At 30.2% G+C, this 12,324-nt stretch overlaps 1 protein-coding gene across 4 annotated transcripts in view; it reads left to right on the top strand.

Annotated features, from left to right (window-relative positions):
• LOC107453185 (Calcium/calmodulin-dependent protein kinase II) overlaps positions 1-12,113 on the top strand; it is a 114,349-nt gene extending 102,236 nt beyond the window's left edge. For 2 of the 4 annotated variants that reach the window (XM_043046971.2, XM_043046970.2), the window contains 4 exons: positions 1,194-1,269; positions 1,567-1,661; positions 7,813-7,927; positions 11,888-12,113. In XM_043046971.2, the coding sequence (XP_042902905.1) occupies positions 1,194-1,269; positions 1,567-1,661; positions 7,813-7,927; positions 11,888-12,017 (416 nt within the window). In that variant the 3' untranslated portion in view covers positions 12,018-12,113. Of the gene's footprint in view, positions 1-441; positions 654-1,193; positions 1,270-1,566; positions 1,662-7,812; positions 7,928-11,887 lie in introns of those variants that run through there. The other 2 variants (XM_043046973.2, XM_043046972.2) reach the window with 1 other exon arrangement.
• The last annotated feature ends 211 nt before the right edge of the window (positions 12,114-12,324 follow it).

The following is a 12,324-nucleotide window of genomic DNA, read 5'->3' as shown; positions in this document are numbered from 1 at the left end:
TGAATGTTTTATACAGGTATTTGTTATCTCTATCAAAGCTAATTTTATTTTCTTGTTTAAAAAAAAAAAAAATTTCTCTATAACCGCAACAAACCTTATGCCTTAGTAATTTGGTTGAATTAAACAAATAAAAGATTGTTATTTTTTAATGTATTCGCCAATCAGTTTCAAAAAATGATTCATTTTATATCACAAACAGTTTTTTATTATTTATTAATTTGTTTTTCTTATATAATGCTTCAGTTTTATTATTTCTCTATTATACTTTTGTTCCATGCTTTATTTTATAGTTATTACAGGGTTTTAAATTTTTTTATTGTTTATTTCATAATTTTTTTTTCATATGTACTGCTTCTGTTCTCTTATATGCTTTATTTTATGTTTTTTTTTCTTTTCTGCTTTTTGTTTTCTCTTTCTCTTAAGTCATTATTTCTCTCTAAGCTAAAACTTCAATTCCTGACAGCACTAAGATTTTACAAGCTTTTCAAAAAAGGGCCTCTCTACCTAGTCTTCCTGCCTCCTTAACCATTGCCACTACAGGTGAGAAACTTGTGTGTGCACCCAACAAATTAAATTCTTTAAAGGTTTTTGATGATAGCAGAATTTCCCGTGTCAATCTGCAGATTAAAAAATCCTAATTTTTCTACAACTGGAACATTATAGTCAGACAGATATAGTTTGTCTATGGTATGAACTCCCCACACCACAAAATCTAAAGCCGTCTGCTCCAATGGAAACAAGAATAGTGTATTTCAGCGAGGGTAGCTAAGATTCCCTTTCTCTCGCAGACCCGAACCAAAACCTGTCTTAAACAATGACTTCCACACCCCTACTTGAAATAATTATACCTCGCTACCATAGTCACCACCAGGCGAATGGCTGGGGGAGTTCTTACTTTAGACTAACTGTACCAGTAGTGTAATTATGTTTAGTCTAACATAGTAATAGATAAAAGTAATATGTAATTTTAATTTTTCACTCTTATAGTTAGTAAAAAAAATAGAATTACTAATCTCTTTATTATGAAAATCTTAATTTTTTTGCAATCAGAATAGTATAGTGAGCAACAAACAATCAAAACAAAGTATCAAGAAAAAATTGTGGCTTTTTATTGCTTATAATAAATCTATTAAATATACTATTTACATTTGAAAAAGGGAAACTAATGCTGTTATTTGTTTCATGACCCTTAGCTAGGAAACAAGAAATTGTTAAAATTACAGAACAACTGATAGATGCTATAAACACAGGAGATTATGAAATTTACACGTGAGTAGTTTTTATTATTGTCTACTATACATATATAGAATGTACTCTTGTCTATCCGGCNAATAAGGTTTACTTAGTTTAAAATAATATATTAATCAGTATATTTATCAGAATTTATTTTATAATGATTATGTAAAATTTTTGAAAATGTTTTTGAATTTTATTGATTTTGTTTATAAATTAAGAACTTAAAACAATAGAACAAAAAAAATTATTACTGCCTAATAATAACTTTGTTTCGAAAGTGATTAAAAATATTTTTTGAGTATTTAAAAGGTGCTTATTTTTTAATTATAGTAAATACTGTGATCCGCACATGACTGCTTTTGAGCCTGAAGCTCTCGGCAACTTGATTGAAGGCATGGATTTCCATAAGTTTTATTTCGACAATGGTAAAGCAAACTTATACATCTTTCAAATTGTTTAGAAATTTCTCATATTCTTTAGGTTTTACGATATCCTGAAATAACTGTTATATATATATATATCCTTTTTCAATTATAATTTAATAAGGATCATAATGCTGATTACATTTATGTGAGAATTTAATATACACTATCCTGCCAAAAGTATCCGGACACACAGTGGTATGGACTTAGCACATATTAATGTGATGTTGGTCCCCCTTTTGCATTGATGACAGCCTGCATACGTCTTAGGAAGACTTTTCCACCAGTTTTTGAATAGGAATTGACTTCCATCACAGCTGAAGAGAGGGATTGCAGTGAGGAGGGTCGATTTGGCTGGCTATTCTAGCACTCTGATTCGTCCCAAAGGTGTTTTATGGAATTTAGATCTGAGAAGGTCAGTCCAGTTTTTGAACACCCATATCATCGAACCTCGCCTGTGCAAGCCTCGGTGTGTGAATGGAGCGGTTATCCTGCTGGAACAGGGTGCATAGCGTTTTTAAAAAGTGCTTAAAGGTGCTTATTTTCGATTTTCTTTTTTTAAAAGCCCTTAAAGGTGCTTTTTTCATTAGGTGTTTTTAAAAAGTGCTTAATTTTTCCCTTTATCAAAATGAGATTTTTCTTTTACTATGTTAATTTTCTCTTTGAATTATGCAAAAAGACACAGTTCACATTGTACTATTCAACGTTTTCACAATTAATTCAACCCCAAATCTATTTTGGCGTATTGTCTGTATGAAAACGTCCATTTTGCATGATTCAAAATTTCATGATTTTCGACAATTGTCAAAAACATTGCATAAAGTTTTTTTTTTGACGTGATAAAACAAGATAAAACCTTCAATTGTCAAAAACTTTCAAGCGCTAACTAATTTTGATATTTTTTTAAAGTGCTTAAAAATATTTTTTCAGTGCTTGAAAAGTGCCTAAAAGGTGCTTATTTTTAGTTGAATAATTTGGCCATGCACCCTGTGGAAGATAAATGCGCCTTCCTTGAAACATTCCCAAAGAGTTGGGTGTGCAGCATTGTTTCACATACACATCTCAGAGTTCATGTTTCCAACCACAGGAACTAACGGATTAAGGCCAAACCAGGAGAATTTCCCCTCACATCATTATGCTTCCACCACCACAACAACCGGGTGTCCGCATACTTTTAGCCAGATAGTGTATTTTAAAGCAAGTTACATCTTAACTATTCAAAAGCTATTAAATATTATTTATATTAGTTTGAGTAACTTCTTACAAGCATAGTCAATTAGGTTGAATCAGAAATAACTTTCAATATCCACAATCTATTAAGTTGAGTCTGAAATTATGTATGCTTTAAGATTATTAATAGAAAGATATAGAGTTTATATTGAATTTCATTAAAAAGAAATTTCACCTTTGAAGTTACTACCCTAAATAAAAATTTTGCTTCACTACTATTTGACATACATGAAAAATATGGTGCATGAATGTTTAGGTGGTTTATTGATTTAGGTATTTGGAGTTTAAAAAGTTCTTTTCTAATCCAACAGAAAGTTACTTACAACTTAACCTAATGTAAGTAGTTTTCGATAACTGATAATTAAAAAAATTTAAGAAATTCTTTAAAATTTTTCATAATTCCAGAATTCATAAATTCCAGAAAATATCATTGGCCTGTTGAAGGTTTTTCTGAGTGGAAGGCTAAAATTATTGAAAGGGTTAGATTTAATTTATTTAATACCAGTTTTAGTTCATTTCCTAAAGGTACTTTTATTGATTATGATTTATCTAGAAAAATTAAAAATCTTAAGGATAAATTCATNATTAAATGTCATTTTTATTACCGATATTTTAATCTTTGTTAGACAAAATTTTTAATCATATTTTGGTATTATTTTATTTTTAATTCAAAAGCTACATTATGCATGGATCTTTTAAATTAGATTATAATATAGATTAAGATATCTTTTAAATTTTTAAATAATTTTTGGTATCATTAGAATGTTGCTCTTAGTTTTTAGCAATAATTTTTTTTGCAGTTAAGTAAGTATTATGTGTTAATACTAATCTAATAAAAATAATATTAAGACATAAATTATATATTTTAAAGTTTTTATTATATATTAAAAAATATTCTCTATGTTAATTTGGTTGTGTCTGCTGATTTTGACATTTTCTTCAAGTTGTCTATCAAAAAACCTGATGACAAAAGATTTTGACTTAATTGCAAAGCTGAATCTGTGCTTTAACTTTTTTTAAGAAAATGTCAACAAAAAAAAAAGATTAAATAGCAAACATATAAAATAGGGTTTGTATTATTGACTTAATTCTTACTATGCAACTCCTTGAGTACAAACCCTATTTATGTTGCTCGAGATAAGTATATTTAAAAATGTTCAGATTTTCTCAAAACTATCTTTTCAACTTTGCTGTCTGTATGAAATAAATACCTCTGGTAGCACAGTGAGTTAGATGTTGTTCACACTGCTGGTTGGAGATCTGGTAGCTCTTCAAAAGTGAAAAAGATAGTTTTGAGCTATGCTGTGTATATTCATTACCTATATTAAAAAAAAAATAATTACTGATCTTTCATGTGCTCCAATTTGGATTTTGATATATGGTGAGCCTAAAGTGTTTTTTTGCATCTTACTTTTTTATTTTTACAAATCTTTGTTTTGCTCATGAAAATTATGGTTTTAATTTTGTATATATTCATAGTGAACTGTTATAGCTGTTGTCTCTCACTATTAAAGCATAAAAAACTTGTATTTATACACATTTTCTAAAAGAAATGTGATAAATTAATGCTTTAAATTAAGAAAAATTTATGGTTTCTTGTTGTAGAATTACAAACTTGTTACCTTAAATTTTATTACCTACAATTTAGGCTATGACTAAATATTAGAAAATAACTGAGAAAGCCAGCCATTTTTGAAACCAATCGATTAAAAAAAAAATTCCATTCAGTTAAATGTGTTTTTCTTTAATTTAATTAGGCTTAGCAGTACTCTAAAAAGTTGACTGTAACTATAGTTATAAAATATGATGTCAATATAGTGAAGAGTATATGCTACAAAATGAGATTACATACTGCACCACCTGATGAAAAATTGACATTTGATACATTTATGGCGTGTGATGGGGATAAATAAAACACAAAGTTGTAAAGTATTGTGGGGTTGCGCTACCGACAATGTAAACCTTCATCTATCAAAAGGTACCTCCAAATAGAATCAGAGTCAAGTAAACTTGTCTTATACACTAGTGCAGTGGTCGGCAAACTTATTAGACAAAGAGCCAAATATGAACATTATAACAATTTTAAAAAAATTGGGAGCCAAATCTGCTTGTTTAGTAAACTTTTATTACACTAAATAAGTAGTACACTAAATAAAACTAAATTTCATACTTAATAAATATTTATTAATGCGAACAATGTGCTTGGATCTCCTTGGAAAGTTTGAGTAAGTCAGGTTTGTATGTTTTTGTTTTCAATTTTAGGCATGATTCCAAGTTCTCATCAATAAGACAACTTCTCAGTTTACTCTTGATAATGTTCATGCTTGAAAAAAATTGTTTGTATATATATGTAGAACCGAAAAGGGAAAGAACAGCAAATGCGAGCTTTTTCAGCTGATTGTAAGAGTCAGGAATACTATTCCAAGCGTTGAAAATGATCATGTCTTCCTTCTCCAGGTCTTCCTCCTTCCAAAGCAGACCACTTGTGTTGTGAACTAAGATCAAATTTTTTTCTTCTCCAATATTTCCAATCCAAATTCAATTTAGAGCGCCATATCTTCTTGTTTTTTAAATCCAGCAATTGTATTTCAAAGCTACCAATGTCAATTTCAAAAGAAGAACATTTCAACTTGGTTATCGTAACATTAAAAGGATTTTTGACAAATGCTAAAGTTGCTCTGGTGTTTTTAAAGTTGCTCTGGTGTAAACCTGCTGAGAAATGCTTCCCTCATATTTAAAATTATTGTTTTAAAATGGTGTTTATCAATAGAGGAATTATTTTCTTGGAGATGCTTCAGCAGGCTCGGAAAATGAAACAATGTTTCCCTTTCAAAATCCTAAGCAAAAATGGATAATTTGTTTTCGAATGTTATTACTTCTTCTAACATCGAAAAAATTAAGTTTCCTTTCCCTTGTAGTTTACGATTAAGCTGATTTAGATGAGACGTAACGTCTACCATGAAATAAAAGTTTTGGATCCACTGATCATCTGTTAGTTCTGGATAGTGAACTCCCTTCTCAAGGAGAAATGCTTTAATTTCCGGGAAAAGGCACGCGAAACGTTTTGAAACGTTCCCTCTTGATAACCAAAGTACCTTGTTATGAAGCAGGAGATAAGCGTACTTACTCTCTATTTCAAATAAAATTTCTTTGAATTGGAGATGATTAAGAGCTTTAGCTAAAATGGAGTTGATAATGGTAATCACTAATTCCATAACTTTACAAATTTTATCCGGAAATATTTGCACACAAAGCGTTTCTTGGTGAATGATACAGTGGTAAACAAGTATCTCGTGATTAATTTTTTCTTTCAAAATAGCTACAACCCCTTTTCTTACGCCGGTCATACTTTTGGTCCCATCTGTTGAAATCTACGCAATTTTATTGAGGGGAATATGATGTTTGTCCATTCACTCAATTACAGCATTTGCGATATCTTCTCCACGCGTCTGACCTTTGAGTGGCAATAATCCTAAATGTTCTTCTTTAGGGCCTGAATGAGACATAAATCTTACAAAAAGTGAAACTTGCGCTGTATCATTTATGTCACAAAACTCGTCAACTGCTGTTGATTAAGCCAAAACCAATTTCAGATCTTCGATATGCTGGGTGGTTATATTCGAAGAAATTTTAATTGTTCTATCTTTAATGGTTTTGGCAGACAATGATACCTCTTTAATTCTTTTCAGAATATCTGCTTTGTTCTTAAAATCTCGAAATAGCACTTCGGATTAATTTATCAAAATAAGATGTAAATTTTTTCTTACCAAGTTTATTTTAAATAAAAATATTATTGTGCCTTCCATGGATATTTGTGTCAGAGTGGGAGGAGCCAAAGAGCCACATGCGGCTCTGGAGCCGCACTTTGCCGACCACTGCACTAGTGAATGGGAATTGAATAGTTGTACTTGAATTGTTGCTATTACACGAGAATATATTTATTTTGAAAAATGTATAATGCAATGTTTCTGGTCTTAGTTTTTTTAATACAATATATAAAAAGTAAGATTCTCTAGGACTTCTGAATGCTTGGGTCCCCGGCATTGCCTGGGTGTGCCCAGGCATAAAGATGGTACTGTACAATTTACAGCCAAGTGGCTTTGTGAGTGGTCTGATCTTGTAGCTCATAGCAACTTTACTTCTAGACTCCACTTTACATCTATTGGTGCAACTGTTAGGAAGTTAAGAGGGTGGTTACAGACTTTTTAATGGACACTAAATATAGTAATTTGTTAGCTTTTTGCATTAAAGTCCAATTTTAGTTTGAATAACTTACCAGAAAATGCTATGCTAAATGACAGTATTGTGTCGGTTTACTTTATTTACTTACTTTATATTTATTACTTTGTGTTTTCACATAAACTAAGTAAAGGTTTGAAAAAAATGCATTTATGATTGTTTATTCTCTTTAGAATTAAGAATAAATATTGAGCATTATGCGCTTATTTCTATTTAGAAAAAGAAAGAAAGAAAACGCTTTTTTAGTGGTTTATGTGATTATTTATCAATAGCTTTTAAAGTAACTTTAAAATTACATTAATTTAGTGAATAAAAAATGTAGGAAGCTAAATTATGTGTTCTTACCTTTTTCTTTAAATAATAATAATAATAGAGAGAGAATTCACTATTTTCGTAACGTCGTGAAGTTAACTATTAATCAGTTAACTGTTATCCTCAATTTTTTTTCCTAGTTAAGTCACAGCAAACACTTTAATAAGAGTAGACTTTTAAAGTAACATAAACCATTGAGGTAGCGTATTAGAACTGATTGAATCCAAGCATTTGTTGTTAACAGAGTGCAGACAAGGAGCTCCCACCCATTGTCTATTAAATAATGAAAATTAATATAAAATGCATACTTAAAACACAAATTTAGTTTTTTTTTTCATTTTATAGGTATAAAATTCTAATTATTTTCCTATAGCTTCAGGTAAAAACTGCAAGTCTCTTAACACCACAATCCTTAATCCAACCGTACATCTTTTGGGGGAGGATGGTGCTTGTGTTGCATATGTTAGACTCACGCAATACATTGACAAGTGAGTAATAATTTTAATTGATAATACATAAATATGTTACCACAATATGTTTGAATGTCAAAAATAAAAATTGGACAAGGCATGACAAGCCAACCAAGGGTAGTTGTGATACAAAGTTAAAAACCATGAAAATTTTATATGCAAAAAATCGATATCAAGATATTAATTTATGAACCATACGTGTTTTATATTAAACTTAATTTTTTGAACTAACTTTTTTAATTAACAAAGAATATCACACCTTTATAGTAACTAACATGGTGCGTAGCATTTTTATAAAGTGCTTATTTTTGTTTTTTAAAGGCCCATAAAAGTGCTTTTTTCTTTGGATGTTTCTAAAAGGTGCTTTTCAAAAATGAGATTTTCTTTCTCTTTACCATGTCAATTTTCGCCACGTATTATGCAAAAGCATGCTTTTCACTTTGTTCTATTCAATGTTTTCACAATTCATTAAAAAGAAATATTTCAGTGTACCCTAGGGGTCATAGCGTATGAAAGCGACAATCATTTTACAGGTTTGATGAAATACTTGCGAGTCTGCATGTGCGTATAAAATTACTACGTATAAAATTAACGTGTAAAATTATTGGGTTCCGTTAAATTATTGCATTCTCACGTGCAATTCTGCTGCATTTTGCCAGATATTCTCAATTTTAAGCTTGATTTTCCACCCTCTGAAATGAAATCGAAATATCTCTTGATTATTTTTAATGGCTATTGGCTGATATAATCATAAAAGTTCTTTGTCAAAAACTAGTAATTTTTTCATGATCATGTAAAGTCTTTGAAAATTATTGTGCATTTTGTTAATGTATATAGTGCTTAAAAATATTTTTGCTTAGAATGTACTGACAAAGTGCGATATTTGGGTGCTAAATTTGTTGAAAGATTTGGCTACGCACCCTGACTGATTAAAAAGAAGAAAAAAACTTCTTACAAGAATCCTGATATTGAAATTTAAAATCTAGTGAATATGAATCAAGATATTGGATTTTAAAAAAGCTTAAATAGAAATTGTGAAATTGAATTTTTAAATCACTTAAATATGAATCATGATGCATAATTTTTTGGATCGCGTGAATACGAATAGCAATATTAGCTTTTTAAAATGCTTGAATAGGAATCAGGACATCGCTCTTTAAACTATCGTGAATACGAATGAAGAATGGTTTTTAAGAATGAAGAATGGTTTTTAAAATCTTGTCAATATGAATCGAAACATTAGGTTTAACTAATCATGATATGATGGCTGATTGTGCTCCGGAAAAAATCTGGATTTCCGGAATTTTTGCTAACAGTGATCCGGAAGTTTCCGGAAATCGAAGGTCCAGATGTTTAAAAAAATCATTGATCATAGAAGTTTCCGGAAATCAAATTTTCTGAGGTGGAACTTAAAAACACAGTTTATTTTATTTGTTTGTAAGGGAGAGTCAGAGAGATACTTTATAAGCTTATATTCGTGATTAATATTCATTTTTTATCCGTAAACAGTTGTTATAATCATAAACTCAAGAAAGAAAGACATATTTGTAAATTTTAATTACTTCTCCAGGTCATCATAGGTATGTGTAAATGGTATAGGTATGCGTAAAATATTTTAAATATATTTTAAGCAAACTAAGAAATACTGAGAAAAGGGGAAAAAAACTTGTTTAAATTTTTTTTCAATTGAAACTGTTTTCTTTTTTTTGAACTCAAGAAATTTTCCGGAATTTTGAATTGGGCTCACAATCACCCCTGTGATATTGAATTTTTAAATAATAGAATCGTGATAATAGAAATTGTGATGTGCAAATTTATACATCGTGTGCATATAAATGGCAATGCGTAACTTATGAATCAGGTAACTACGAAAATTGATGATTGATAATAAAATCGCTTGAATAAGAATCACGATATTAGCAAATTCCAGTGCAGTTCCAAATATTCAAAATGGCGAAAATCTGCTAAACCAAAAGAATCATGTATGCAAACGTCTTTTCAGTGGGATTAAGCAAAAGTTACAAAATTTCGGCGGATCCGCGAACCAATACTCTTGAGATACGCAGAATACTATGCGGAAAAATCACATACCCTACTTCTAGCTTTTAGATCCGCCCTGGGTTAGAAGAAAATTTGTATAAGGAGTGACAAGGCACTAGAATACTAAAAAATCAGAAAATTTTGACCAAAAATCGTATTTTTAAAATAAGGTTAAAAAATTGGAACAAATACGATTTAATTGGAACAGTTGGCAGCTGTCAACTTTCTCAAGTGAGTACCGACAATCACAATCTATATTTTAGTGATTGTCTGAAATATTTATTGCATCCTATTTGCATAGCTGCAAACTTCTACACTTTTTGCTTAAAATTTTATTTTTATAGCTTTAGTAAAATTTTTACTTTCCATTTTTTTTTTGTATTTATAAATTTAAATTATTTTGACTACCACTACTTATATTTATGGAAAAGTATGATAATGGTATGATTTTGAATTTTAAGCTCGTACAAGTACAAAATATATTTCTGAATATGGCTGTAATTCAATTTGAATGTTACTACCACTTAAGAAAAATCAAACTAGAATCAAAAAGATTAAAAATTGGCTGGTATGTATATGATAAAAATTTATTTGGTATATTTAATATTTATTTGATATCGGATTAAGATTTATATTTATCTGATGAGGATGAATCAGAAAAATATCAGCAATGACATTGCCGTAAGTGAAGTGAACTGATATATAGTAAACTATAAACATTCCCCATGTCACTTAAGTGAATGTCCGGAATATTCATTACATCTTATTAAACAATAATAACTGGTTAGGATTAGTTAGACAAAAACATCAGCTCTGACCTACAAAAAGCATGCATCAGTTGAAGGAATATTGGTCAATAGTATTTTATTCGTATAGTACAGTGCGCAAAAAAAAATAAGCAAACCACCCTGAATAACTTTTGATCTATTCATCGGATCTTCACGTTGTAGGACTCAATCTTAAGGGTTTGAGGGGGGTGATCGCAAATATGCTAACTAATTAATGTTTGCGTTTTGGTATCAGACACAAAAGCATATTTTCTTTGAATAAACTTACATTTGTTTCGGTGGATTCATATTTCTGACCTTAAGAATAGGTAGCCGCACTTAATCACTTAAACAGTTGTCAAGATATAGTGAAATGCGTAAAAAAGTGAAATTAACATTAAGGGGTACGAACTTTGGACCTCTCTCCTGACCGTACCATATTTCCCAGATTGGGGCTACTTCCTATATTTTGATGGTCAAAAATTCAAATCCATCAAAAAGAAGGTATGTTTATTCAGAGAAAGTACGTTTTTGTGTCAGATTTCGTAACTTAAAATATCGTCTTTATATAATTTATTAGCACGTTTTAGGCCACTCCCTTGAACCCTTAAGATTGAGTCCTAGAACGTAAAGATCCGCTGATTAGATCAAAAGTTATTCAGGATGGGTTTTGTTGTTTTTTTTGTTCACTGTTGCAATAGTTACAGGACTGATTGTGCTCCGGAAAAAATCCGGATTTTTCGCTAACAGTGATCCGGAAGTTTCCGGAGATCGAAGGTCCAGACGTTTCAAAAAATCATTGATCACAGAAGTTTCCGGAAATCAACAACTTAAAAACACAGTTTATTTTGTTTGTAAGGAAGAGCCAGATGCATTTTTTATCAGTAAATAGTTATAATCATAAACTCAAGAAAGTAAGTATTTGTAAATTTTAATTACTTCTCCTAGAAAAACCTAGTTTAAATTTTTTTATAATTTTTCAATTTAAATTTTTTTATTCTTAAACTCGGGAAATTTTCCGGAATTTTGACTTGGGCTCACAATCACCCCTGTAGTTAGCACCAATAGCGATGTTATTTTATTTTCTGAAGTTATCCATAGGCAATCACACAAAGCATAGGTAAATTTTGCATAGAAAATTTTTAAAAAAAAGGTCTGTTTTATTTCTTAGGTCTGGAGTTGCTCATACTCAGCAGAGCGAAGAATCTAGAGTCTGGCACAAACGGGATGGAAAATGGCAGAGTGTACACTTCCACCGCTCTGGTTCTGCATCATCCCCTTTCACTTCAGTTCATAAATAATTTTATTCAGCATGATTATGTTGTTATGTAGAAATATTTCATTGAAGGCTGTGTATGTAGCATTTATTCATTAAACGCTTCCGAAAATTCCCAGTCCTTCACCATCTTTTAATTTGTTACAATTTTGAGACATACTTATGAAGAATGAGGAGAGAAAAACTGGAACTCTTTATCAAGGAAGATTTTTTTTTTCTATGTCCGAGGGCCAGGAATAAAATTAGGATGCCTTAAAGATTAAAGAATTTTTATGTTCTTTCATTTGTGCACAATATTTTAATCAGTGATCTGAAACTTTTTTTTAATATTT

The sequence above is a fragment of the Parasteatoda tepidariorum genome, chromosome 3, assembly GCF_043381705.1.
Source record: "Parasteatoda tepidariorum isolate YZ-2023 chromosome 3, CAS_Ptep_4.0, whole genome shotgun sequence".
NCBI lineage: Eukaryota > Metazoa > Arthropoda > Arachnida > Araneae > Theridiidae > Parasteatoda > Parasteatoda tepidariorum.
Note: the sequence above shows the minus strand (reverse complement) of the source record. Positions and strands in the feature narration are given on the sequence as shown.